Source organism: Phalaenopsis equestris, unplaced genomic scaffold (assembly GCF_001263595.1).
Source record: "Phalaenopsis equestris unplaced genomic scaffold, ASM126359v1 Scaffold203579, whole genome shotgun sequence".
NCBI classification, from domain to species: domain Eukaryota; kingdom Viridiplantae; phylum Streptophyta; class Magnoliopsida; order Asparagales; family Orchidaceae; genus Phalaenopsis; species Phalaenopsis equestris.
Window position 1 is genome coordinate 199,809 of NW_018223193.1, and position 26,157 is coordinate 225,965.

Below are 26,157 nucleotides of genomic sequence, written 5' to 3' on the forward strand. Positions count from 1 at the left end.
CAGGAGTAAAATGCATAATATCAACATGTAAACTAGCAACAAAATCATCAGGAATAAAAGAATACGATGCACATGAATCAAATAAAACTGCGACAGACTAATCTTGAATTAGTAGCGTACTTGTAACCACATCTTCTGATTCTTTGACTTCTTGAGAGGTAATTGCGAAAAGTATGGCTTTTACTGGTTGCTCAGCTCTGCGCTCTGAAGTTTCACCCTTTGTTTGTATTGAAGGTTTTTCATAAAATTGAGTTCTTCTGGGCTAACTGCCTTCCAAAAATTTTCTGGAAAGTACATGTTCATGGATTGCATGTGGTTTGGTGTCTTTCTTCTTTTCCTGTGGAAAATTCATTTGTATGTGTCATGGTTGTTCACATTTGTATCATTTCCCAGAACTGATCAAATATTGCCCAAAATGTCTTTTTTCACACTTTTCACAAACTGGCTTTTCTATTTGAAGCTGCTTCTGCATGCCTTCTGATTTAGTTTTCTTGTTTTGAGAGTGCTTTCTTTTGCCAAAATCCTTTTGTCTGTTTTCCTGAGGTTTCCACTGCTGACTGGAAAAGTTCTGCTTATTTTCAATTCTTCTTGCCCCTTCAACAAACACAAAAATATCACTGATTTCAAATATAGCCAGTGCCAATCTCAACTGATCCTTAAGGCCACACAGAAATCCGTGCCACTTTTTCTCATGGGTGCTTACATAGTGAGGTGCATATCTGGAAAAAGAAGTTAATTCTGCCTAGTTGCATAACTGTCTTGGACCCCTATGTTAGATTGAAGAACTTATCCTGCAGTGCTAATCTGGCTAAAGACGAAATAAAACAATCTTTGAAGACTTTAACAAATTCTTCCAACTAAACCTATGGAAGAGGTGTTAGATGAAATTTCTCTATATGTTGTGCCTGCCACCACTTTCTGCTTCGTCTTCCAACATGAAAGTAGTGAGTACCATTTTTCTGTTTTCTGGACAAATCATACCATCCAGAATTTTTTCAATCTTGAGAAGCCAATCTTCAACATCTATAGGGTTAATAACACCCTTAAATGGTGTTGGCTTAAAATGCTCAAATATCTGCAACTGTCTATCTACTTCTGCCTCAATTTCTCATCTAGGCCATGTACTAGTGGAGAATCTTTCGATAGCAGCTATTTTATCAATTACTTGTGATATCAGTTGCACAATGCTCAATAACTAAGTAGTTTTGGTGTCTGTATTTGTATGGTTCTGATTTTCATTTATGACCAAAACAGTGTCAGCTCAAACTTCATGCTCTGCATTTGACCTAAAAGATTGACATTCAGTTCTTTCTGACATGTTTATTTGTATTGGCATAAATTACTATTCACATGCAATTCATCATATAATAATTTTATCGTGCACGTGTGATACCTTAAGCCCTAAAGGTTAAACATCCCAGATTCATCAACCTATAGCTCTATATAAATCAATTCATATGTGATCTCATTATTACTTCTTCTAAATCCAACATTCTTTCATCATTCTTTTCATCAAATAACCGTGCTTAACTATGCTCTGATACCACTTTCTATCACACCCTAACTAACTCTTCTTGGTTGGGCCAATCGTGGTGTGCAGAGGCCGACAATATGGTCAGATCAACTCTTACCAGAACTCGTCTTGACTTTTATAATTAGGACTCAGTGAGTGATGAATTTAATAAAATTATTTTGGTCAAATTTTGAGAAATAAAAAATTTTGGGGTACTTTAATAATTTGCCAGACTTACCTGATTTCTCAAAATTTGGGCGTTACACTTGTAGACATCATAACACGTGTAATGATCGTACTATCAAGGATGAAACTATAGCATAAGACAAGCATCCATAGGTACCATGTTACACCACACCTTTTCTTGAAAATTTTCTCAAATAGAGAATATGAGGTATCTTCTGTCGATTATGATGTTGTTGCATTTATTCTACCCATTAAAAAAAATAAGGTTGGGTGCACTTGATCATTTCGGTAAACACCATATTATCATATCTTCTTATGTCTATGATAAGACTGCACATCTTTTTTTTTACGATGCCATGATTATGAAAGATTTGGTAAAGCTACTGTTGCTCTCTCGCGGGTTCAGTTTGAAGGATTCATTGAACTACTAACATCTCTCCCTCATCGGCTGGAAGCTGATACTATTACTTTGTGTTTACATATTTTCCTACGTTACTGTCCATTTCTTTCACTGCTCTTTGCTTGTTAAAAGATATTGCTTTTTGATTCAGCAATCGAATGCAATGTGTCCAAAATTATGTTACATAATGTACTTCTTATATGGGAAGGATTTGGGAGTACTAGTAGTCTTCACCTTTTTTCTATTTAGATTGATTTCTTCTTAAGAGAAACTGGTCTGGTTGTTCCAATGGGTGTACTTTAGTTATCTGATCCTGGGTTGAGTTCTATCCGTAAAGTGTGGTGATTCCCTAGAGATAATACTGTTTCTCTACCATCAAAACCAGGGTATGCACATCGCCTAAGAACTAATTAAGGATGTAGTTGCACCACATGATTGATGGATGAATTTAGTCCTTCACAATTCCTTGCTACTGTGCGCTCCTCTAGTTCCACCAATTCATGTTTCAACATGAGTTAATCACTTTAAGTTGGTAATCCGCAAGAATTTCTTTGGCATAAATTGTAATTTTAAGAACATGTATAATTGATAATGTGGGAAAAAAATATTTGTGCTGCATCTTAATTTTCTTCTTAGAACATATGGTGATTTTTATCTGCTTTTCTGGCTGTCGAAAATACTTCAAGTTCCCATCACAAGAAAGTCATTTTTTTTAGTTTGATGGCTGCCAATTTAACTGCCTTGTTCTCGGCTCAAAAATTTATTTTACTATTTAGGTGCACGTAATAAATTCATCCAGATCCAAGTGTCTATCAAAATCTGGTTTGTCAATCCTTGCTCCAAAATTTTGGCCTCTTTTTTTTTTCTTCAATGCCAATCTCCGGGTATTGGTTATTCATGTTTGGAAAATCCATAAATATAAGGGATTTACTTAATTTTCTCAATTTGATTAATCACTATTGTAGTTATAGGTGACCTCTTAGGGTTATCTTCTTTCAAAGGCAGCAAGTTTTTGCTACAGTTGGAGGATATCCTTTTGCATATCTTCAATTGAAAGCTACTGGATATCTCATGCCCTATTTTTCTCTGGCGGCATCGTGTCTTTTTCTCCCAATTAGGATTTTGGTGAATGTAGGATTATGGATCGAAGTTTGGTCGAGGACTTAGGTTTTGGTGATAGGCATGGCATGAATTTTTGGTGAAAAATTGGAAGTTAGTTTCTTAAAAGTTAGATTTAGAGCTAGGAATTTCTGTAAGAATGATTAATGTATTAAGTTGGTTGAAAGTTAAGTTATAAATATCTTCTGCAATTACAGGCAGTTTAGTTTTATTTAATGCGAATTTGATATAGGTTGTATAAGAGAACGTGATTTTATTTTTGTTTGTTTTTCTTACAATCACGCTATATAGACTTGTAGGCATTGCATCTAAGTTCATCTAAATCTAATGTAAGGTATTTAGAATCATTTAAAGGGAAAGTAATGCTCACATGAGGATGAATTAATTCTTATTCATCATCGAATTAATATACCCCAGTAACAACATCACATGTTTTTTTGCTGGTGTACAATTACTTCAAGCCAAAGAATATTTCTTAGAAATAAAATAAATTTAAATATTCCTAGCATGACCACCAGTGGAGACCTTGATAACTTGATGATTATTATATTCTAATCTCCTTAGATTAACTGCACAGTGATATCTTAATGGTTGGTTTTTTAATCATTTAACATCACCCTAGTTCTTATGAATCGGAGTAAGCAGATGGCCATGTCTTGTACTTCTAATGCGAAGTTCCTCCTTTGCCTGTAGATTTTTTTTGGATGATTGACATACATACCACTCAATTCCTTTCTATTTATATGTCTAACACCTAAACTTCAATTTTTACATACCTCCTTACTCACGCATGAAAGATATATTTCAATTTTAAAAAGTTTAAATGGTGGTATTTATGTTGTGATACGAATGATTTGGGGGATAAAAAAGTAAAAAAAGCAGAGTTTAGGTGTTAGATATGCAAATACATAGGATTTGAATGGTTTGTATGTACCCACCCCTCACTCCCTTCTCTCTCCCCCCTCCCCCAGCCCAACCCCAACCCCAACCTCAACCTCACCCTCACCCTCACCCTCACCCCCTCTCTCCACACCGCCCCACCCCGCCACACACATTTTTTCCCCCTTAAAAAGTGTCATGTAGGTTTTTGCTATTCGAGAAGGTTCGAACCTATAAATGCACAATCTCACGTTCTTATTTGAAATTCTTGCGTAGCTTCAACAATTGAATTTTAGTTCAGCTTTTATTACATTATTATCCAGATCTTGCAATTCAATATTTGGGTGGATAATCTAGAAGATTAAATCTTAGATTTACAAAGTAAGTCAATTTGTACTTTCCATTTTGCAGGAGATATTCCATGAAGCTATTTCACGTTACATAGGAAAACCTGAAAAGAAAGAGCTTCTTTTGATTATGTTGAAATGGATGCAAACACATGGTTATGTGGTGGACTCAACATCTAGGAACTTGCTTCTAAAAAATTCTCATCTTTTTGGTCCGAACCAACTTATAGCAGAAATATTGTCTAAGCAGCAAGCTTCAAGAATGCAAAGAAGCTACAAGTGAAGCAGTTTTGGTGGGTGTAACTATTTCCCTTTGTTATTACTTCACAATTTTATCTTATAGAATCGCTTAGCTGATGAAAGAAGGGTTGGCCTTACTTCAGCTGATTTTATTTTGTTTGTGCTAATGATCAGTTATGTGCGCCGGCATGAGGTTGTAGTGGAACATTTAATTCTATAATATTCTCTATACAATTGTTACTTAAATGAAAAAAAAAGACTAAATTGGAATGCTCTTGCAGCTTCAATCTTTTAATCATAGGCGTACTACATCTATTATTTCGAAGAATATTTTGATCTGCATTTGAGTTTTAGCTTGCAACTTTGTATTCCACTGATCCTTTAAATAAAATTTTACCAATTTTATATTCTGTCAAAATGAGCTGGAATCTTAGGCAAGTTATTATATGTTGTGAGCTAAGAAAATTTGCAGCCGGTTTTTCTATAAGACTTGTTATTTTGGGTCAAAACTCAAGAATCAGATTGCATTTTAGATAAGTTACCATTCTAGACATTATTGCTCGTTTGTTTTTAGAACATTATAATTTGGTTTCATATTTCTCATAAACGTAAGCTCATATGGTTAATTAGTATCCTCGGTCATGCTAATGAATCTTTGTTTACGACTACTTGATGGCCACTAAATATTTAGTTTATACTAGTAGTGATGTTAGTTTAGTATAGAGGAAATTATACTGCCATTAGCTTAGAGTAGTTAGTGGAGGAATGCTAATGAACCCAATTAAGTTTCAGCAGTCCCATTCTTTTGGGTTGTCATGAACTCTTATCTGATTAGAGGTGATTGTTGGTCTAAACCGACCTAAGAATGTTTGTCAGCATTCATAGGTTGCATCATTAAGAGAATCTTATAGATTTGGATTAGTCTTAGGTGACAATTTAAAATCAACAATAGTTGATTTATGTGGCTTATCACTTGCACCATATATTCAAATTTTAGGAGATTGAAAGTGCGTTTGGCTCAGCTTGTGCTTATCCAAATAAGTTGTTTATCTGGAATTCGACCTGCGTTCCGCGTTTAGTGCAAAAAACCAACTGTTTTTTCGGATAAGTTGCTCAAACGCTATTTCCAAACGGTGAGAAGGCGTTTTCAATGTATCCGCATTGGATAAGCTGCCCCAAAGGGAGCCTAAGTCATTGGGGAGTAGATTTGGCATATCCATTATTTTGATAGTGTCATTTTGCAACGAATCATCTTGCCCGAAGGCCTTCATAACCATAACTTTTTGTTGTCATTTTATGTGTTGTCTTTATTGGCATGATATTTATGACGATATTCATGTGTGATATGCCATTTACTTTCTTTGTGAGATTAGGCCTTAACATTGTCATCCTCATTTATTTTTTTTGAAGAATTGATGGATAGTTCCTAGCCTAGGAAAGTAAGTTTTCTTGAATATTTATTTAGATTATTGTCTCTTTTTAATTTATATATTTATTGGGATTTTAGTTTGAATTGATTTGGTTTAAGATTTAGTCAAGATATTTTTATCAACGCTGCCATTATAAATGATTTGGTTTAAGATTTACAAGCATCTGATAATAGCATCCCATTTAGTCAAGATATTTTTATCAACGCTGCCATTATTGGTGCAATTTTTTCTGAATATTTGCGTTTTTAATTTGAGAAATTTACACATTCGATTATGGGGTACAATAGATTTTTCATCTATGGTTTTCCTTTTTTCAAATAGATGATGTTGCATTGTCTTGAAGTGTTATTTGAAATGCAGTGATTGCATTTATGCAAAGACAGTCTAATTCTATGATTAGGTGTCGATTTGAATTTTTTTTGCTCGGTTGTGGTAACTTGTTGAACTAATGGAGTTTGTTATCGTTCTGATTTTTTTGCGTAATAGAGTTGATGATGACAGTTTTATTTTATTTGTTTTGAGGCTGAGTTTTTTATATAAACATATAATTTTTTTTTTCATTTTGACAAACTCGATGAAATATGTGTGCCAATGACTTCATCCTTCGTGTTTTTGTTAGGTGGATGACAATGAAATTGTTTTAGTTTACCTCAGTTATTTAATAAAGTTTGGGATAACTTTCTTAGTCATATGCATTTTCTTGGTTTAAAAACACCGCCATTGCTGGGTACTGCAACCTGGATGCGAAAAATGGAGGTTTGCGTAAGGTGGTTGACAAACAACGTAAATAATTTTTTTTAAAAAAAATCATGATATGAATTAGAAAAATGAGAAACAAGTATATCCGTGAATAGGTTGGTATAGTTTCGGTGGCAAATATGACTAGAAAGTCATTTTAGATGGTTTTGTCACATTAAATGCTGACCATCTGATGATCCGAGTATGAGAGTAGATGTTTTAGGTTTTACTTATGTTAAGAAATGTAAAAATGAAGTGAAAAAGACTCAGGCATATTGTATTAAAAATGATATTAATTTATCAGAATTAAATGAAAACATGACACTCAATAGGATGCGCTAAAGAAAAAGGATTCATGTAGCCGAACGGTGGGATAAAAGCTTGTTGTTATTGTTATTGTGTTAAATTTTTTGGAGTGAATTTCTTAGGTCCTTCATGATTTTTATACTTGCTAAAGGGAGTTGATCGAAGGGGGCGGGTACTACATTATGGCCGCATTTATGCAAGAAGATGCAATCAAATCAAGTAATAAAGCGAGTAGGTGTATTATTCCAAAGGGATTGCACGTTCATTACTAAAATTAGATCTATGGATTATTTTCTGGATAATAACTGAGCAATGAGCATGAAAAATCTTACCTAATGCTAGCAAAAAGAGAACTAAGCTACTAAGCGAAGGCTATGTAATACCCAATTTCGACTAAAAAGTTCAATTGAAATTTATTTTGAGATATACCCCATTCTTTTCATTACTTGAAATTCATCCAAACTATTTTTATAAAATTTTACATTTCATCCCGATCAAATTGATACATAGAAGTGTGTATGTTTGTGTTTATCTCGTTAATTTATTAAATGACTGTTTACAGATTTCACTATAGCGCTCCCTCCACCTAGCAGCACATGCAGCAACGATCAAATCTGAAGGTCTGGCTTAAATTAACTTAGCTTGCCTTGACTTGCTTCAGAGAATTTGATGGCAGATTTTTACATTTGGAATTGGTAGGGTATTAAAAGATAGAGAATGAGTTTTTGGTGTTGGTAAATTATATATGTATGTAAATACATTTGTTTACTTATATATATAAGTACACAAAACCTAAATAATTCCTTTGCTTTTTCCATTTTTAACATGAATTTGCAGCCTAGCAAAATCTAATTGTTGAGAGCAAATTTTGGCTGTGGATTATAAAAAAAAGTTTATATGAGGGAATGCCATTTTAATCTAAAACGTTAATTGATATTAATATAAGTATTTTTTAAATTAAGAAAAATTGTGATTCTGGGTTGTTTATGTATGGAGGGGAGCTAAGGCAGCCTAAGGAAATTTGTTGTGAGAACATGTACTTCATTTACTTCTTGATTTGGCCCATCGAGATATTTGAGATAGCGGTGACACTAATGATGATGATGAGGAGGACTAATGTTGTATTATTTATAAGAATTTTTATTAATTATGCATTTTCATTTAGAGCTTCTTAAGTATTATACATATTTAATTTTGTTGATATAATATAACTCATGCAAACAATTTTCCTGTTACTTCAGAGCAAGCCCGAGGAAATTCATCGTGTTATTGTCTAGATGATTGAGGTAAGATTTATAATTGCTTAAATAAAGAGTAACTTCTATAGGATTAAAATTTGGTTATTATATATAAGCAAATTTATTCATTATGTGTTTTCATCAAGAGCTCTTTTAAATATTATACATATTTAATTCAGTTGATATGGTGCAATTCATGCAAACAATTAACTGTTTCTTCTAGCTTTACATCATATTTATAGAGGTGAAAAGTCTTTTATAAAATTTAGTTGTCACTTGTCACATTTTTTTATTTTGTTGGCATGTTGATAAAGTGATTAGTGTAGGTACATTTATGTTGAGAAATAAATGCTTATAAAAATAATTATAAAGAACTTAATGTATTGTGATAAGTATATAGCTATAATGATGACCTACGCTTGAAAAGATAATGGTCTGATGATATCAACCTTAGATAAATATTTGAACTCTTAACCCTTGATGTTAAGGTTGAAAAATAGCAATTGGTATTAGGGTTATTGATGAATGTGGTAAAGGTTGTGTTATTTATGACCAATATTTTAGGTGATGGCCTAATGAAAGAAAATGTACCTTAGGTTGAGTTGATTGGGCTGATTGAGGTGTGACATGCTACTATTTTTCTTGGAGAAAATTCTCATGACTAAGAAGAACTGGATTCTGCCCATGATGATTGGTTTGACTGGTTTTTTTCTCTGCGCAACCTATTTACTTTTGGTGATGAATTCAATGCAAGGAAAGAGTTATCGATGCTCTTAAAATATTAAAATAGGTTGTACATGTTTTTTTTATCCATGATGAGTCAATTATCAACCTCTTGTTTTCAATCAAATCTCCTAATGAATTAATTGTTGACCGAAGAATTAATAGGGCAATCAAATAAAATAAAATACACAATGTTATATGAATTATCTAATATCAAATTTACTACAATACATCACGGTTGCATCCAATCCCTAGGTGTTATATCTCATGCTTAAGGAAAGGAAAATACAATGATAAAAACACTTTGATACCGACACTAGTATGGATTTTGTAGAACACAAAAATAAACTTTTATTAATACAGAAATATGGTTACAACATAACACAATGAAAAGGGAAAATAATGACGGACAAGTATCCTACTAGGGCCCGAAAGAGGAGATTTGAGAGCAGAATGGTGTCCACAACAGTGTGGTGGTGATGGTGAAATGGGTCAGGAAGAGGATTTGAGGGTTCTTTAGGTGAGCTAGATTATTGGTTGGAGGGTTGGACAACAAGGATAGGCTGTCGAGAATGGCGTCATGGTGTTAGGGTGCAGGTAGGGCGATTAGACAACGAGCGTAGGCTGCAAGGAAGAGGCGACAAGGTGTTAGGGTGCAGTTCGGGTGAATGGAAATCAAGAGTAGGCGGTAGAGAAGGGTGGCTGATGGTTAGGATGAATTATGGGGAGGCCATAGGCGAAGGAGAGGAGAGGAGAGGGGTTAGCTAAAGGTAAAAGGAGAGATATAACTCCACCTTGAAATAGGATACAGTCAGAGCACCACAACCTCTTTGTATACAGCTCTAGAACCTGGAGAACAAACCACACAAAACTCTAAAATCTGCAAACAACTACTGCCCTGAAGGCTTTCAAAAATGGGAACAACTCACAAGGAGGGTGGTAGTCTCGCCCTCTCTATAGAGTTCTTGAAGCTCTGCTTTCCAGATCCCGCAACCTACTGTCTGGACCAATCTGTGCTTTGCGAACAAGGATGCCAGTCGATTGAACCAGTTGCCAATTTTTTTAGCGCCCCACATCAGTCTCATGGGTTGGGAAGCTTTGACCTCATTTTTCGAAGCTCCCAGCTCTTCAAAGTACAGTGTCAAGTCGACGATGTTGAAAGTCTCCGGGCAGTTCGATCATGTAAGCGTTATCCTTCAGCTTCTGAAGTATTTTGAATGGTTCGTTTGCTCGTGGATTAAGCTTCTCGAATGATCCTACAGGGAAATTTTCTTCTTTAATCAAATCCATATGAGGTTGCCTTACTGAAATGTTATGTTTTTCCAGGATTTCTTTTCCTTTGCCTGATATTTGCGGTTATGCATTGTAATCTTCTTGCCAACCTTCATGGAGCTTGTGAATCTCATGAACTCGCTTTGGGGCATCCTTATTGATTTCTGAAGGTGATAGGAGTAGTACCAACTTAAGTGGTGTGAGTGGATTGTGCTCGTACACAATGTCAAAGGGAGTGTGTCTCGTAATTTGGTTGATGGATCAATTGTAGGCAAATTTAGCTTGAGAATCTGTCTACTGCAACTATCACGAAGTTCTTGTTCCTTTGGTTCCTCAGGAGTCCCACTACAAAATCCATGCTGATGTCTTCCCATGGTGCCTCTAGTACTGGAAGTGGCATGTACAACCTCGCATTTACCCTCTTATCTTCGCTAGATGGCAAGTCCTATACTACTTGACGAGTCGCTCCACATCTCTCGTCAGTAGGGGCTAGGAAAAATGCTCTCTTACTAGGGCAAGGGTCTTATCCCTGTCGAAGTGTCCCGCTAATCCTCCATTATGGCTGTCATGGATAACTGCTTCTTATAGCGAGCACATGGGAATGCTCAACTAGGGGTGTAAGTGAGCTAAACATGAGCAACCCCACGCTTTGTTTGTGTTTAGCTCATTAAAAATATAGTTGTTCGTGTTCAACTCCTTTATATATAGAGCTCAAAAAATTTGTTCGTGTTCATCTCGTTTCCTTAACAAGCCAAACACAATCTGTTTGCAAATGAGTCATTTTAATAACCTAGTCATGCAACCATAGGATGCTAGAGGTAATTGCGAGATTTAAATTATAATACTTATATTAACATGCTCATTTAAATCTAATTATGTGTATAATTTTTATACTTCGTAGATTTGTTGTTAATCAAATTATTTAAAAATGATACTATATATATATATATATATATAATCCTCTTATATACACTCATATATCAAACATTCTTGAAATAAGCCGAACATAAACGAACAAATTTTATTTGTGTTCAACATGTTTATATTTCAAGCGCAAAAAACATTATCGTGTTCGACTTGTTCAGCCTACTTAACGAGCAGAACAAGAGTTTTTTGTGAACAACGCGCCATTTTGACAATCCTATGCACAACTTACTTTGATGGAGTAAGTATCCATTTGATCTGTAATACTACCCTGATGATTTCTCTTGACATTGCTCCCAAAAGTCTTTGAAATCCTCCTCTACTTGTAAGATACCTTATGACTTTGAAAGCCACAACTCAAGCCTGCATGGATGTGATCAATAGTTGTCGAGGACTCAGTGCATCTGCTATGCGGTTCTGGTTCCCCGCCTTATGCTACAAACTGGAATGAGGCTAGAAATTCCTCTTAGGTGGCATGTCCTTCCTTCAGTTTGCTCTGACTATTGAGAAATTTTAAGCTCTTGTGATCTGTAAACTGTGAACTCCTTTGATGGGTAATAACTCTAGTGCTCCAAATTCTTTACAAACGTAGAATTCCTTATCGTATGTTTAGTATTTCCTCCTGCACTTATTCAAATTTTCACTGAAGAAGATGATGGGTTGTCCTCCCTGGCTCAACACTGCTCTGATCCCTACAATAGAAGCATCACATTTTAACTTGAAAAGATGGTTGAAGTCTGGTAATGCTAGTATGGGTGCTTAATGTGTCAAAACTATTCTGAGTTACTGTTGTCCAAGCAAACTCCTTCCCTTTCAAAAATTCGGTTAGAGGGGAGGTGATGGTGCTAAATTTCCTAATAAATCTCTAGTAGATCGATGCTATGTCGGTCATTTTGGGTAAAAGATATTTGATTTAGTATAATATATATTATAGTTTTGGAAAGTAATATTTTAATTTTGAAAATACGAGACCGAGCCGATCTCATATAGACAATAGTTTAAATAAACGAGCACAATACTACAAGTGACATACCTATCCTGATGATTTGTTGTTATTTAATTCTAAGGAAAGATTTGTTGTTGTAGATCCACTTGTTATAGAATAATGTTGCCCTCAAAGCTAGCTTCAAGCTCCTTGTTGAAGTAGCAACCCTAATGACTAAGGTTCAAAAGGTTTAAATGACACGTTCAATTCAATTATTATGTGAATTTCTCTTGAACTTACTTAGTCTAAACGAGTTGTTAAGCTCATTTAATCTAGGGAGAGCTTGTTAGCAACCGTGGGTTACCTTATCCGAGGGACTCCCGTAAGTTCAAGAGAACGTATTATGCTATTTGATGTTTTGTTATTTTGTTTTGAAAATATTATTTAATTTTGAAAAAATGGTTTTGTAATTTTTAGTTTTAGAATAGTTTTGCATGTAGAGTAAATAAATGCAGGTAAGGAAAGTGTTGTAAAGTAAGTGACTAAAATTGCATTACATAAAATAAATGCGTACCTAGGCATCTGCTACTGTTGCATGGTTAGCATCATAAAGCATAATATATTTTCATGAAACTTAAATAAATTGCAAGAAAGTAAACAGGAGCATTTGGTACAAGAAAAAGTCAGAAAATGAGTTAGCAAAACACAAGTAAAAGAAAACATGTAGTCACATTTGGAAGATCAGGACTTGGTGTAAGACATTGGCAAAGATGGGGGCTCAGAGCTGGACTGTGTGCTTTCCGACCTTAAGTGAGAGCTACCAACTCGACAATCTACGTAGGACAGTCCTAACCTCGATCTAAGTAATTAACTGTGGACCTCATGAATTTTCATTTGAATTTAATTTTCATGCATATAAAATTTATTTTATCATGCAAAAGAGATTTTGTTTAAACCATTCTTTTTTGTATAATCGTGTAGTTCACAAGTTAATCAATCTAATCTAGCTAGATCTACAAACATCATAAAAGTATCGGGGGCAATCATCTCTGAAGAGTTTTCAAATAGTACCGTCGGTCCTTATCCTCTCTTTTTATTAAAGGTCTTTGAGGTAGGAGATACTATTCTAAAATCCCATATCGTATCCCTCGTTTTAGCGCACATTAGCATTATCTTCATCGCCATAACCACCTAGACCTCAGATGTACACAAGCCCGATTATCGATATGTGGCAAAAACAAATATTCTCAGTTGCTCATAAGGATTTAAATATCTTAGAGAAGACTCAAATTATTGAGCATTGGGTCAATTAATGTAGGATATTAATGTAGGATAAGTAGTTAATGTAGGATAAGTAGTGTAGGGTATTTTTATTGATTTAGGTAAATTATTTAGTCCTGAGGCATAACTTGGTGGGTCCCAAAAGTTTTAATGGATGATTTTCTGGAACAAAGTATAATAAGTTCAATTGTTCTTCAAAATATCCAAAAGATCATAAAAGTGTTCATGACATAACCCTAAACAACTTTTAAAACCCTTTGAAACGTTTCGGGTTTATTTGAAGTTATTATATTCTTCAATTAATCATCCGAAGTTAGATTTAGTTTCAATGAATTAATACACCCTATGCTCAATGAATTTTGATATTTCAACTATCACAAGAGTGGGGTAGTTGGAATTTCACTTAATGTTCTACTTAAGAGTTATAAAAGTGGGTACCCTTAATGCAAACTCAAGTCATTCACCACTAAAGTTGGACTTGTAGTGTTTAAAGATATTCAAGAATTAATCATGTTCCTCTTCTCTAAACCTCATTAAAACAATTTAAATATCAAGCCTAGCTCACTTCTAAGCCCTTCAATTCAATCTCCAGGTAGATTTGTAATAATCAAAATGTTAATTTAATTGAGATCAATTCTCAGTAAAGGATAATGCTATCATCTAATCACTAATGAGGGGCTTCAAATAAGTGAATTATTGTCTCCCTAGCTTAAACCATTACTTTAGGATCATCCAATTGAATTGACATCTGAGTCATAAAAATTTATACAATTACAATTTTACCCTTATCATGAAAAGGTGACAAGGTTTCTACCTCTTAACCCATTTTGTTTCAAGCATCCAAAACAATTCATTATAATCAATATTACTCATTTATCCTTTTATTCAGTCTAAATTTTAATTAGGGCATCAAAATCTCAAAATTACCATTTTGCCCTTAGGGCCTCTCCACTTCATAACTCATTAAATACAACTCAAATGACTTTGAATTTCTTATGGTACCTCACTCATGGGTTAATTGAAATATTAGAGGAGAAATAATGATTTTTAAAATTTTATTTAATTTATATAATTATTTTAACTCAAAAAATAGGATTTTTAATATTAATTTATTTAACTAATCAAAGTAAATTTTCTATCTATGCAAAAATTATTGGAGGTTTACCTTGGTCAGAGAACCACTTAGACAAAATTTCATGATTTTTCAAATTAAATTTTAGTTTTATAATTATTTATTGATTTTAGTGATTAATTAAATATAAGATATATTTTAATTTCAAAAATAACTTTTTATATTTTTATTAAATCTCCTTGAGTCCAGAGAACTAAGAAAACAAAATTTTATTTTTATGATTTTTATTTTTTTTATTATAATTATTTTAATGGAAAATTAAGAAAAATACACTTTTAGCATTTAAAAATACATAAAATATTTTAAAGGTCCCCAAGTGATCATTGAACAATTAGGAACACTTTGGTGCATTTTTAATATTTTTTGCAATTTTTAGTTATTTTTAATTATTTTTAATTATTTTTAATTTAAAAAGTTGTTAAAAAATGAACTCATTATTTAAAAATAATTTTTATTTTTTCTAGGTACCCCTGATCACAAGGAACTCAGAAAACCCCTTTTCATAATTTTCCTACTTATAGTTTAATTATTATAATTATTTTAATGCAAAAATGTCATTTTACTTAAAAAAATAAACTTTAGTGATCAAATTAACTCAAATGGGTTTCAAAATGTTTTAGTAAGTTAAAATAATTATTATTTACAGTGTGGAATCAATTTTGTTAATTTATGATTAATATTATATTTATTTAATTCCTTTATAAGATTTAGACACTTAAATAGCTAAAAAATTATGCACAATCATTTAAATATATTTTATATTTTTCATTGAGTCCTCTGACCATAGGGAATCTACCAAAACAAACCTCATATTTTTTTTAATTAAGATTTTAATTCATATAATTAATTTAATCAAAAATGGGCCAATAGACTTGAAAATTAAGGTTTCACAGCTAGCGATGTCTTTTGACCTTGGAAAAATCAGGAAACATCCTCACTCTCATGAGGAATCAACCCCTAAAGTTTCAAGTCATGGTGATTAATATTTACTTAATTAAAATTAAAATTGTTTAGAGTGTACATAATTATATAAAAATTAGAGACATCTCAAATAATTTTTATTTTTATTTCACAGTATTCTCCTCTGTTAGATTAATATTTGCTAGATGTGCATTTCACTTAAAATCAGAAATATCAAATTCATGCGCTGGCGCCTAAGCGTCAAAACCCCGCACTTAAGCGCTGGACAACCCGAGAGGTGGGCTCCTAAGCGTCGAACCAGTCATACTTAAGCATCAAATTATTCGTGCTTAAGCATAGGTTTACTTAAATTGATTTACGAACAATTAAAGGTGAAAAATTAACCCAAAAAACACCATTTTTGACCCCCTACGTCGTCTTCTTCCCTTTAAGTTCGCGAGTGTGGATTTAGGGCTTTCTAAAGTAAAGATTTCATTGGGGATTCAAGCCAAATTTGCTAGATTTGATCTTCTTGAGGTAAGTGCTTCACTTTTATGTAAAAAATATTTAATTTTCACCATGTATTTTGAGCACATTGGGAATTTGACTGAAAATAACTATTTATGGTGAAAATTTGATAAAAACCTATGGAAAAAATAGAAAAAAACATAGTTTAAGCTTTTAGAAGTTGATTTTACTGATTTAGTCTTGAATTTAGGTTTTATTATGAATTTTATGTAATTTTTAGAAATTGCCCCAAGAATTAAGAGGAGTAAAGGTAAGTCCCACTTTGATTCAAGTAAGTTCATTAGTTTAAAAGCTCAGAATAGGTACACTGAATCACTGCAATCGAGAAAACTAATTCCTGAGAGATTTTTCAAAGATCCGGGTGAAGCAATGAGAAATTTATTAGTTCTCTGACAGTGGGAACGATTTTGTTGTTTTTCTTCCGTGGCCATAATTTCTGTTGTACGAAGGTTTTATGCTAATCTCCCTGAAGCTGAAGAAGATCAGGTCATGGTCCGAGGAAAGTCAATGTCTTTCTCCCTTGAGGTAAATTTTTTTTTTACCAACTGCCCCTAGCGTATTTTGTTTTTATTAAAATTATAATCCGGCTGAGAAGGAGTTGGATGAGATCATATTGTCATTGACCGCGGAATGACGACTTTTGAAGATAACAAATGAAAAAAGAGTCAATTTCCTTGTGTCATAAGTAGATGCCACATCGAAGGCATGACACTATTATTTCAGCTCGTTTGCTCCCAACCAACTACCTCAGCAAAGTTACTAGAGATAGAGTTACTTTGAACTATTGCATTCAGCTGTTCAAGATGATTGACATTGGATCTTGATTTATTAGACTATCATCAATTCTGCTACAGCTTCCACTACTGCAGGTTTGGTATTTGCATCCTTAATCTTTTGCTTATGTGAGCAAGTTGTTGTTAAATTTGATAGCTGAGAGGAAATATTGTAGCCTCTAAAGCCTATCACGAGCATTAATGTGAAATATTATTCACAACAGTTGATATTTGGCTAGAGAGCAGGATTTTCTAAAAGTTCAGGTGCCTCTACTTCAATGTTTCTACCTCACGTGTATCCACATCACAAGCAGGCTCATCTAATGCAAAGGATGTTAGATAACATCAATTATAATGTGGATAAGGTATTAAATCTGGAAAATTTTATAGATCATATGGATGGTTATATGAGAAGACAAAGTGATTATGAAGAAAAATTTCACTCATCTTTGGAAAACCTTATCAGGGGTGATCAAAGTGTAGTTTTTTCTTCATATCCACAATATCCTTCATATGAACCTATTGCTTCTTGGAATAGTGATGATAGTGATGATGATGAAGAGGAGGAGAATTAATTTGAGTAGTTTAGTTTTTAATTGTGCACTTTGTGGTATAGTTGTATTAAACTGCTAATTTGTTTTGCGTTGTACTTATCTAGCTACTATTATTGTTTGTTTTTTGTTCTGTTAGATACTATTGTGATGTATTTGTGTTAATGTAAGTAGTTATATTTTATTTTTTTTGTGGTAGTGATTGTGTCAACTGTGTTGTTTAGTGTATTTTGTTAGTTTGAGTTGGACTTATCCTGAATTTAAAGATAGTTTAGAATATTAATAACTTTTACTTAAGAACTTCATGTTTAAAATTTTCAATTTACTACCAAGGATTTTCTTTATGTTATAGTTGTGAATTTATGTTACTGTGTTGTTTGCTTTTATGTTATCCTCCACTACATAGAAAACTAATGACTATCAATATTTTAAGCTAAATTAAAATTTGATCAAATAATTTTTACTCATGTTTTTAATTTTTGTACTAGTATATTTAGGATGTTAAAATTCTTGTAAGTATGTTATTTTAGTTTTCATTCTTGTATATATATAAATATGATGCTAAAGTATTTTATCTTATTAAAAATTTAAGGTCAGGGAGGGGGGATGAAAAATAATTTCTAAAGCTTGAATTTTATTTATTCTCAAATGTGCTATAAATAAAATTGATTTAAATTTAAAAAAAATGATTATGTATATGAAGTTATATTAGGAAAGTAAAATTTTGAATATAAAAATGAGTAAGAAAATATAGTTGAAACCTATAGTAATGAAAGAAAACTTAAAACTAAAAATTCTTTAGTGTGGAAATGATAAATATTGTGTAACTATCTTTATTAGGAGAAATTATATTTTTAAAAAATTTAGAAGGGTTAGACTTTTATTTTCAATACTTAAATTTCTTTTATTAAATATAATTTTCAAAACTATAATTATATTTTTAAGTAAAAGATATATATCAAAACATTGCTTTAGGGAAGAAGGAGTGGAATTCAAAATCATTAAAGACCTATCCACATATAGTAATCCTCACTTAAAAAAGAAAAAAAAAAGTAAAACAAAAGAAAAAGAAAGTTGAAATAGAGAGGAGAAGCTTGAGGATTAGTGTCTAATCAAAAATTTGGTTCACATCAGATTTTTTAAAGTATAAGACTTGAGAAACTTTTAAGCTTAAGGATATAATATAGTAAGTAAAATTATCCTTAATAAAAATTTTTAAGTGGAGAAGATAGAATGTCTAAACTCTATATTTGGAGAATTTACAAATATTTCTCAACTAGATAGTAACTCATATTTTCAGACTTCTTTACATTAAGGATTTCTAAACTCTAAGTTGGTATGATGTACTAAAGTTTTTTTTCTAAATTGGACTACTATATTTCTAGATCAAAGTTTTAGAATATCCTAAAGAAACTCATTTACATAATCTATTTATTTTTGTTTTGAAAGATTGGAGTGTCACTTGAGGACAAGTAACATTTTAAGTTTGGGGAATTTTGATACACAAAAAATATATAGCATTTATGCACACATTTTTATACTTATTTTTGAGGATGTTGTGATTTAATGGAAGATATTTGTGTGTTTTAATGGAAGGTATTTGTGTGTTTTTCTTTCAGGTACAATCAAATGGATGAAAAATGGTGAAAGGAGTGAAAAAGAAATAAATTTGGAGCAAAAATGAAGATGGTGTGCAAAAGAATTGTGGTGCCTAAGTGCCCAGAATTGACGCTTAAGCGCCAGGAAAACCGAGAAGACCGCGCTTAAGCGCCACATACCTCGCGCTTAAGCGTTAGAGGTAGTTACTTGATAATTCAATGAATTTGGACCAATAATTGAAGATTTGTTTAAAGCAACTCTTAGGGAAAACGTGAGAAATGGTTAATGAACACAAAAATACATTCATTTGCTTTTGAAAGGAGGAAACTCTTGGAAGATTAATTGAAAGTGGACACATTTTGAAGAGACTCCAATGCACCTTTTGGAAAATTATAAAATAAGACTTGGATTGGATTGAAGGGGGCTCTCCTACATTTTTCCTCAGTGCCCCATAGTCACGCCACCGATGGCTCTCCCATAGATTAATTAGGATATTTTATTGGACAGAAGAAGAGAGAAGTTGGAGTGTGTGAGTAGAGAGTATTGTATGAGAAAGGAAGAGAAGAGATTCAAAGGAACTTCAAGAGTTTGGTAGAGAGGATTTGAGATAAGTTTTTATCTTTGTGATAACATTTGGTTTTAATTTAGACTTCTTTTTTGTTTGCATAATTTCTACTTTTAAACTTAAGTGTGGTTGTGTTTCTTACTTGAATTTTGAGTAGTTTTTTTATCTTTTTCATGTAGTTTTTTTATCTTTTTCCTTAAAATGATAAGTGATTAAGTATTGGATGGAAGTTGTATGAAGTACTAATTTTTAATGTTGGAATAAGTTGTGATGATTTAAAACCTTATACTTCATTTACTTCTCGATTTGGCGAATTATAATGTTAATATTTGTTGTGAGAGCATGTAAGATCTGTGATAGTATTGTCTTAGTCAACTAATGGTAAGAATCACATGAGATTGTATGGATGAGAATGTAATTTATATGGTTGAGTGCAAATAAATAGTGAAATAAACTTTGAAAGGTGTAGATCTAGAAGACTTTAGAGTGACAGGCTAAAGCCCCTAATTTGGTTTTTAATTTAGGTTTTGATACGAGATGTTAGCTTCTACGTGGAGGGAGAAGAGAGAACTCTAGAGTGAGAGCTAGTACCCTCCATAGCTAGCCTGTCTTTATAACAATTCAAACATTAAATAAGCCAATGTTCTTTATAACATCTCTAGTAAGGGTAAAGAATAATATTACTCCTATTTGGCACACCACAATTTGAATACTTCCATAATAGAATTCTTATACTTGTTACTGATTCATGATAAGAAAAAAGATATTTTATTTACATTGCCTTCATCTTACAAATATATAGTTAACTTTAGTTAGTTGTTTACTTTATTTTCAATTATAAAAAATTATCAAAAAGAATGAAACTTTCATTCCTATTATAACATCTATAGTTTGAGAAAGATTATTTTGCAAATTAGAATTTGCTATATAATTTCTTCTGACTTTCTTAAAGATAGAAATTCTCCTCATGGGTTCGATATTCGGGGCTTAATAAAAAATTCCTATATTACTTGACAATGATACTTATACTTGTATAGTATCCCATATTTAAATATAATAATTGCATTTTTATTTGCTTCAAAGTCAAGTTTTTGGCGCCGTTGCAAAATAAAAAAATATGAGGAAAAATTAAGATTATAATTGCGTACATCGTACTGTTATATAAAATCAGGATCCCATGTACAACAGGTAAAGTAATTGGAGAGAATTAGAGCAAAAACTGAGTGTAATGAAGCAAAGGAGGCTTAGACCTAAACGGGCACCTAGGCGCCAGCTTTTGGCACCTAGGTTCTACTTTATGGCGCCATGGCGCTAGCTCTTGGAACTTAAGTGTTGGACCCTATGGAGTTTACAAAGAAAGTGTCGCTTAGACACCACATGTTGGTGCATAGGCACCAGTTCAAATTGTTAGCTGATAGAGGGAGTGGTGCGTAGGCACCACTGTTGGGCACCTAGGCACCAAAAATGTCTAAACAGTTTTCTAGAAACTTTTCACATAAGAAGGAGTGGCTTTCTTCAGTGAGTCAGTGGAGAGACAGGGGGGATACATTAGGCAAGTCCAGAAAGAAGAGAGCACTACAAAGAATTACAGAAAGAGTAAGTGATTTTCTTTCTCTTTCCTATATTTTACTTTGAATTTTGTGATAAGTGTAAGGAAGTGTTGTAAGATTGCAAGGAAAACACTTTGAAGTGAAGATTTCCTTATTTCTCAGAGAAGAAGATAAGTTTCTTGTATTTTCATTATCTTGTATGTGAGTAATTCATAGTACTTGACTTTATTTTAACATAAGATGTTCTGCTTTGTGGTTTTCTCCATGAAAGGTAGGTAGTTTACTTTTTTCCTTCCTTTTGTGATGAAATAGCAGCATGTGTAGGGAGTAAATTTAATTGGAATCATACTAATTTAGTAATTGTAATGGTTTTTCATTTGAACTTCATTTATGTTGCAATTTGGCTAGTTGTAGTGTTAAAATTCATCGTGAACTCATAAGATCCGGGAGGGCTATGGCTTCAAACAACCAATGAAAACTAATCTACTCTATTTGGTGAAGGAAAAATAGTCCTTAGTTTAGTGCAAATAGATAGGGAGATGAATTTAATGTGGATAACTAGGACCTTTCTAGGGTGACAGAATAAAATATTTCATATGTTAACCAAGTTTCTTTATGCACTTAGAAAAGGGTAAAGAAAATACATGCTCATATTTATCACAAGTATATTTAGAAATTCTAGTTGGTTTACACCTACACTAACTACTAGTTTCATTACAAGGGGAGGGAACCTCTAATTAGCTTGAACTTTCAGCTTAATTTTGCCTAGTGTATTTAACTATTTAGTAAACATAGAATAATAGAAATAATTTAGTAGAATTCCTTAGTCTACATAAAAAATCAAACATATTTCCTAGCTAAGACTCTTTAAATTCTAGTAGATCTTTTGTTTAAGTATGTATAATTTGAATGATATTTGGGTTTAAACAAAATTCTATATTACTTGAACGATACGTGCACTTATGTTAATACTTAGTGAATAATATTTAACTGTGGTAAATCTTGAGTTATAAAATATATTTTAAAATTATAATATTAAATTCCTAAATAACTAGGTGTACCGTAAATAAAGTAGTGGTCAAATTTTTGGCATTGTTGCCGGAGGAGTGCGACGATTAATTTGACTTAGGAAAATTATTGCTGAACTAATTTGAATTAGTTTGGAAAATTCATAATGTTGTATTTTTGTGTGTTAAGTGTTTTTTGTGTTAAGTATTTTAATATATATATATATATATATATATATATATATAAGGAATGTATATATATAAAGGCGGCTGCTCATCTTGGTGCTCTACTAGGGTTCCCACGGGATGGCTGATTCTTGGCATTGTTGTGGTGTGTTTTCTTCCTCTTCTTCCCCACCACTCTTTGGTTTTCATGTGTTGGTTTCCCTAGTGTTGTTGCGAGCTATCGTTTTTTGGAATTTTATCTTTCCCGGATGATTTTATGTTCAAACTTTTACGGTTCCATTGGTTTGTCTCTTTGCCTATGGTGCAAGTATTTGCTTTGAGCTATTTCTTTTCTCTCTTTGATGTCTGAACCTACTCCCATTGATTTGACAACCAATATACAATGAGCCAAAGCTACCTTTGTCAATGTGGTAGGCAAGGTCTTTGACACCATTAAGAATTATGACGATTTGGTATTCCCTCAAGCTTTCCATGATGGAGCCGACCCTATCATTAAAACTTTAAGCATAAAAGGAGGAAAACTTGCTATCTTTTACACTAAGGAGGATATTCAAGGTCTTACCGAAGTCTGCAAGTTCACTCTAATTGGTAAATTCCAACTTGGGCACCCAAAAATGGAGGGTATTCAAAAATTCTTTGATAGCTTGGAATTGAATGGTGCTTGGAGAGTGGGTTCATTGGATGGAAGGCATATTCTAATCAATATTTTTAGAGAAGAGGTTTATGCTTGAATGTTATCCAAACAAATTTTGCAAATTGAAGGGGTATCCATGAAACTGCTTAAACGGTCACCGGATTTCGATCCTAGCAAGGAGCTTCCCATTGCTCCAATTTGGTTCAAACTCCTTGGGCTCAAACTACATTTTCTTAATCATAAAGTTCTCTTGAACATTGGAAAAGCTTTGGGAAAACCGTTGAAATTTGATGTTCCCACCTTTAAACTGTCTAGACCATCAATGACAAGAATTTTGGTTGAATGAGACATTACTCTACTTGAGGTTGATGAGATTTGACTAGGTACTAAGCATAATGAGCATTAAAAAAGAATTGTAACTGAACAAAAGCCTTATTATTGCCACCATTACAAAATGTTTGGCCACACTGATGATAGATGCTTTAGAATGCACCCCAACTTAGGAAGAGGTAGGAGGGAGCTCCCAAGGAAACCATTACCCTGCTGACTTGGTGGTTCTTAATGACAAGGGACTACAAGGTGACAGGACCCCCTTACAAGAGAATCGTACTAAAGCTGTGGCCGATGTTATTCCCCCTAATTTTGCTGCTGGGGAAGATTTGGGGGTGCCTACCACCAACAATCCTGAAGTTGATCCTTCTAAGATAGCCCCCCACTCAATTGGTAACACATTTTGTGTAGAAAATACTGCAGAATTGTGAATTTGGGAATGTTGTAGCTGGTCCTGAGTCTTCTGAGCAGCAGGCCCTATTGGTTCCTTAAGAGCAAGCTAGGGAGCTTAACTGGAGATATTCTCTGAATGCACTTTGGTTCAGCAACTTGAGGAGGATTGGCAAGTTCAAAAGACTAGAAAAAGAAGAAAGGTATTTTGGAGTTAAAAGATATGTAGGAGGGTGCATAATCCTTGGTTGAAGGAGCTTCTCATCAAGGAAGAATGTAATCAATGGCTAGAACAAGGAGGGGGAAATACACTTCTTTTGGATGATGAATTGTTTGTCTTGGAATGTTAGGGGACTAGCTCATCCTAAGCCCCTTAACAGAATCCTTTCTCTTAATAGGATGTACAAGTTTTGGATAATTACAACTTTGGAGCCTATGGTTTCCAAGAACCCTCATAATATTTTGAAAAATTTCCATGGTTTTCAAAACTTTTCTAATCTAAATAATAAAATTTTGATTCTTTGTAGGAAAGAGGTCCAATGTGTTGTGCTAAGGGATCATGCACAGTTTCTTCATCTATAATTTAATATTGGGGGTAGATGTGGCCATACCACTTTCATCTATGCAGGGTGTTCTTCTATGGAAAGACATGAGCTGTGGAGTAACCTATTAGATATCAGCTTGTCTAGTAACTTAATCTGGATAGTTGGTGGGGATTTCAATTGTCTGTCCTCTCCTACTGAAAAGCTTGGGGGCAGACCCCATAATCTGAACCAAATTAATTTCTTTAATGATAACATTCAGTTGGTTGGGTTCTATGATTTAGGATTCAATGGCCCTAAATACACATGGTAAAGAGGACACCTTTGGGAAAGATTAGATAGGATGTTGGTCAATTCATCTTGACTGAATGAGTTTTTGCATACTTCAGTTTATCATCTCTCTATGACTAGCTCCGATAATAGAACTATTCTTATTTCTATTTCTACATCTCCCACCAAAGGTAAAACAAGTTTCAGATATCTTAATTTGTGGTCTTCTCATACTGATTTTCTTAATCAAGTTGCCCAGGTCTGGAAGGATTGTTCTCATCACAATCCTTAGATTAAACTTTGGTTGCTTCAAAAGAAGATTGGCAAACACCTTTCTCATTGGATATGGACTATGTTTGGTGACATTACTGTGAAGGTTCATAAGGCTGAAAGAACTGTGGCTCAGCTGAAGGCTCAATTGGAACATGATCTCAACATTGTTTCTGACCTTTTTGTGGCTAATGAAGTGCTAATGAATGTTATATCCATGCAAGAGGAATTTTATGCCCATAAAGGCACTAAAGCTAAGTTCTGCAAGGGGGATAGAAATTCCAAATATTTCCATGCATGTATCAATTATAGAAGGAAATGAAATACTATTCATAAAATTTTGGATCCCTTGACGGTTTGGATTAATTCTACTGATTCCATTGCTTCAAGTGTAGTAAACTATTTCCAAAATCTGTTTACTCAACCTCAGAGCAGTAGAACTCCAATTCAGAGGGATCTCTTCTCTAAGGATGTGGAGTACCCCAGGAACCTTGATCTTGCTTTTATCATGATGAGAAGGAAATTTGGTCTACTTTAGCTTCTATTGACAGTTCAAAAGTGGTTGGCTTTTCTGGCTCAAAACCCAGGTTTTGGTACTTGGTGGGGTTTACTGTTTCTTTGCTCTGAACTTGCTAGCAGTCTTCTATTTTCGTGAGGTGCTTCTTCTGATCTTCTTTCTTGCTGGGTGAAGGTTCCTTCTCCATCTTTAGTGATTTGGTTGAAGGTTTTGGGATACTGAGTTTGATTTGGCCTTTCCCAGGCTAATCAAAATTTGAAGTTTCCCTTTTTCTATTATTTTCCTTATTTCAGAAGCTCAGACATTTTGAGTTTTATTTTTTTATGGTTACTCATATTGATGTTGAGACTGATGCTTGACCGACCTTTTTCTTTTTGTAAGTTGACAATTACAAGAATTTGATGACGCTACTAGAAGATTTAAATTCCAGCAACGGTGTCAAAATCTTAACTGCGACTTTATATATATGTGTTTGATTTATTAAAGATGTATAGATATAATATTCAATAATGTCAAAGTCGAATTTGTCAATGCAAGTATACGTATCGCTCAAGTAATATAGGGCTTTAATGGAGTCCTACTTATCGATCCCATAGGGAGAAATAGAATACTACGGACTAAGGCTTAATAAAAAGTAATACTTCAACTACAACAATGGCGTTCAATTTACTTATCTGTCACTAACAGGCAATTGAAATCAGTAGATAGATTGGATAACTAATAAATAACTAATGATAGAAAGTAGGGTTTAATTTGTGATATTCAATATATAAGAAAACATCCTTCTCCTTGTCCAGAAATTATAGTGAATGGATAAAATAAATTAGTTCAATTTATATTGTGCTAAATAAGAGCATACCTATTCTTTACCCTTTGGTCCAGGCATAAAGAA

At 33.2% G+C, this 26,157-nt stretch overlaps 1 protein-coding gene across 4 annotated transcripts in view; it reads left to right on the forward strand.

Annotated features, from left to right (window-relative positions):
- The window catches only part of LOC110036192 (pentatricopeptide repeat-containing protein At1g10910, chloroplastic), a 91,765-nt gene extending 83,942 nt beyond the window's left edge, over positions 1-7,823 (forward strand). For 2 of the 4 annotated variants that reach the window (XM_020740581.1, XM_020740582.1), the window contains exon 10: positions 4,509-4,976. In XM_020740581.1, coding sequence (XP_020596240.1) covers positions 4,509-4,727 — 219 coding nt within the window. In that variant the 3' untranslated portion in view covers positions 4,728-4,976. Of the gene's footprint in view, positions 1-4,508; positions 4,977-7,720 lie in introns of those variants that run through there. The other 2 variants (XM_020740584.1, XM_020740583.1) reach the window with 2 other exon arrangements.
- The last annotated feature ends 18,334 nt before the right edge of the window (positions 7,824-26,157 follow it).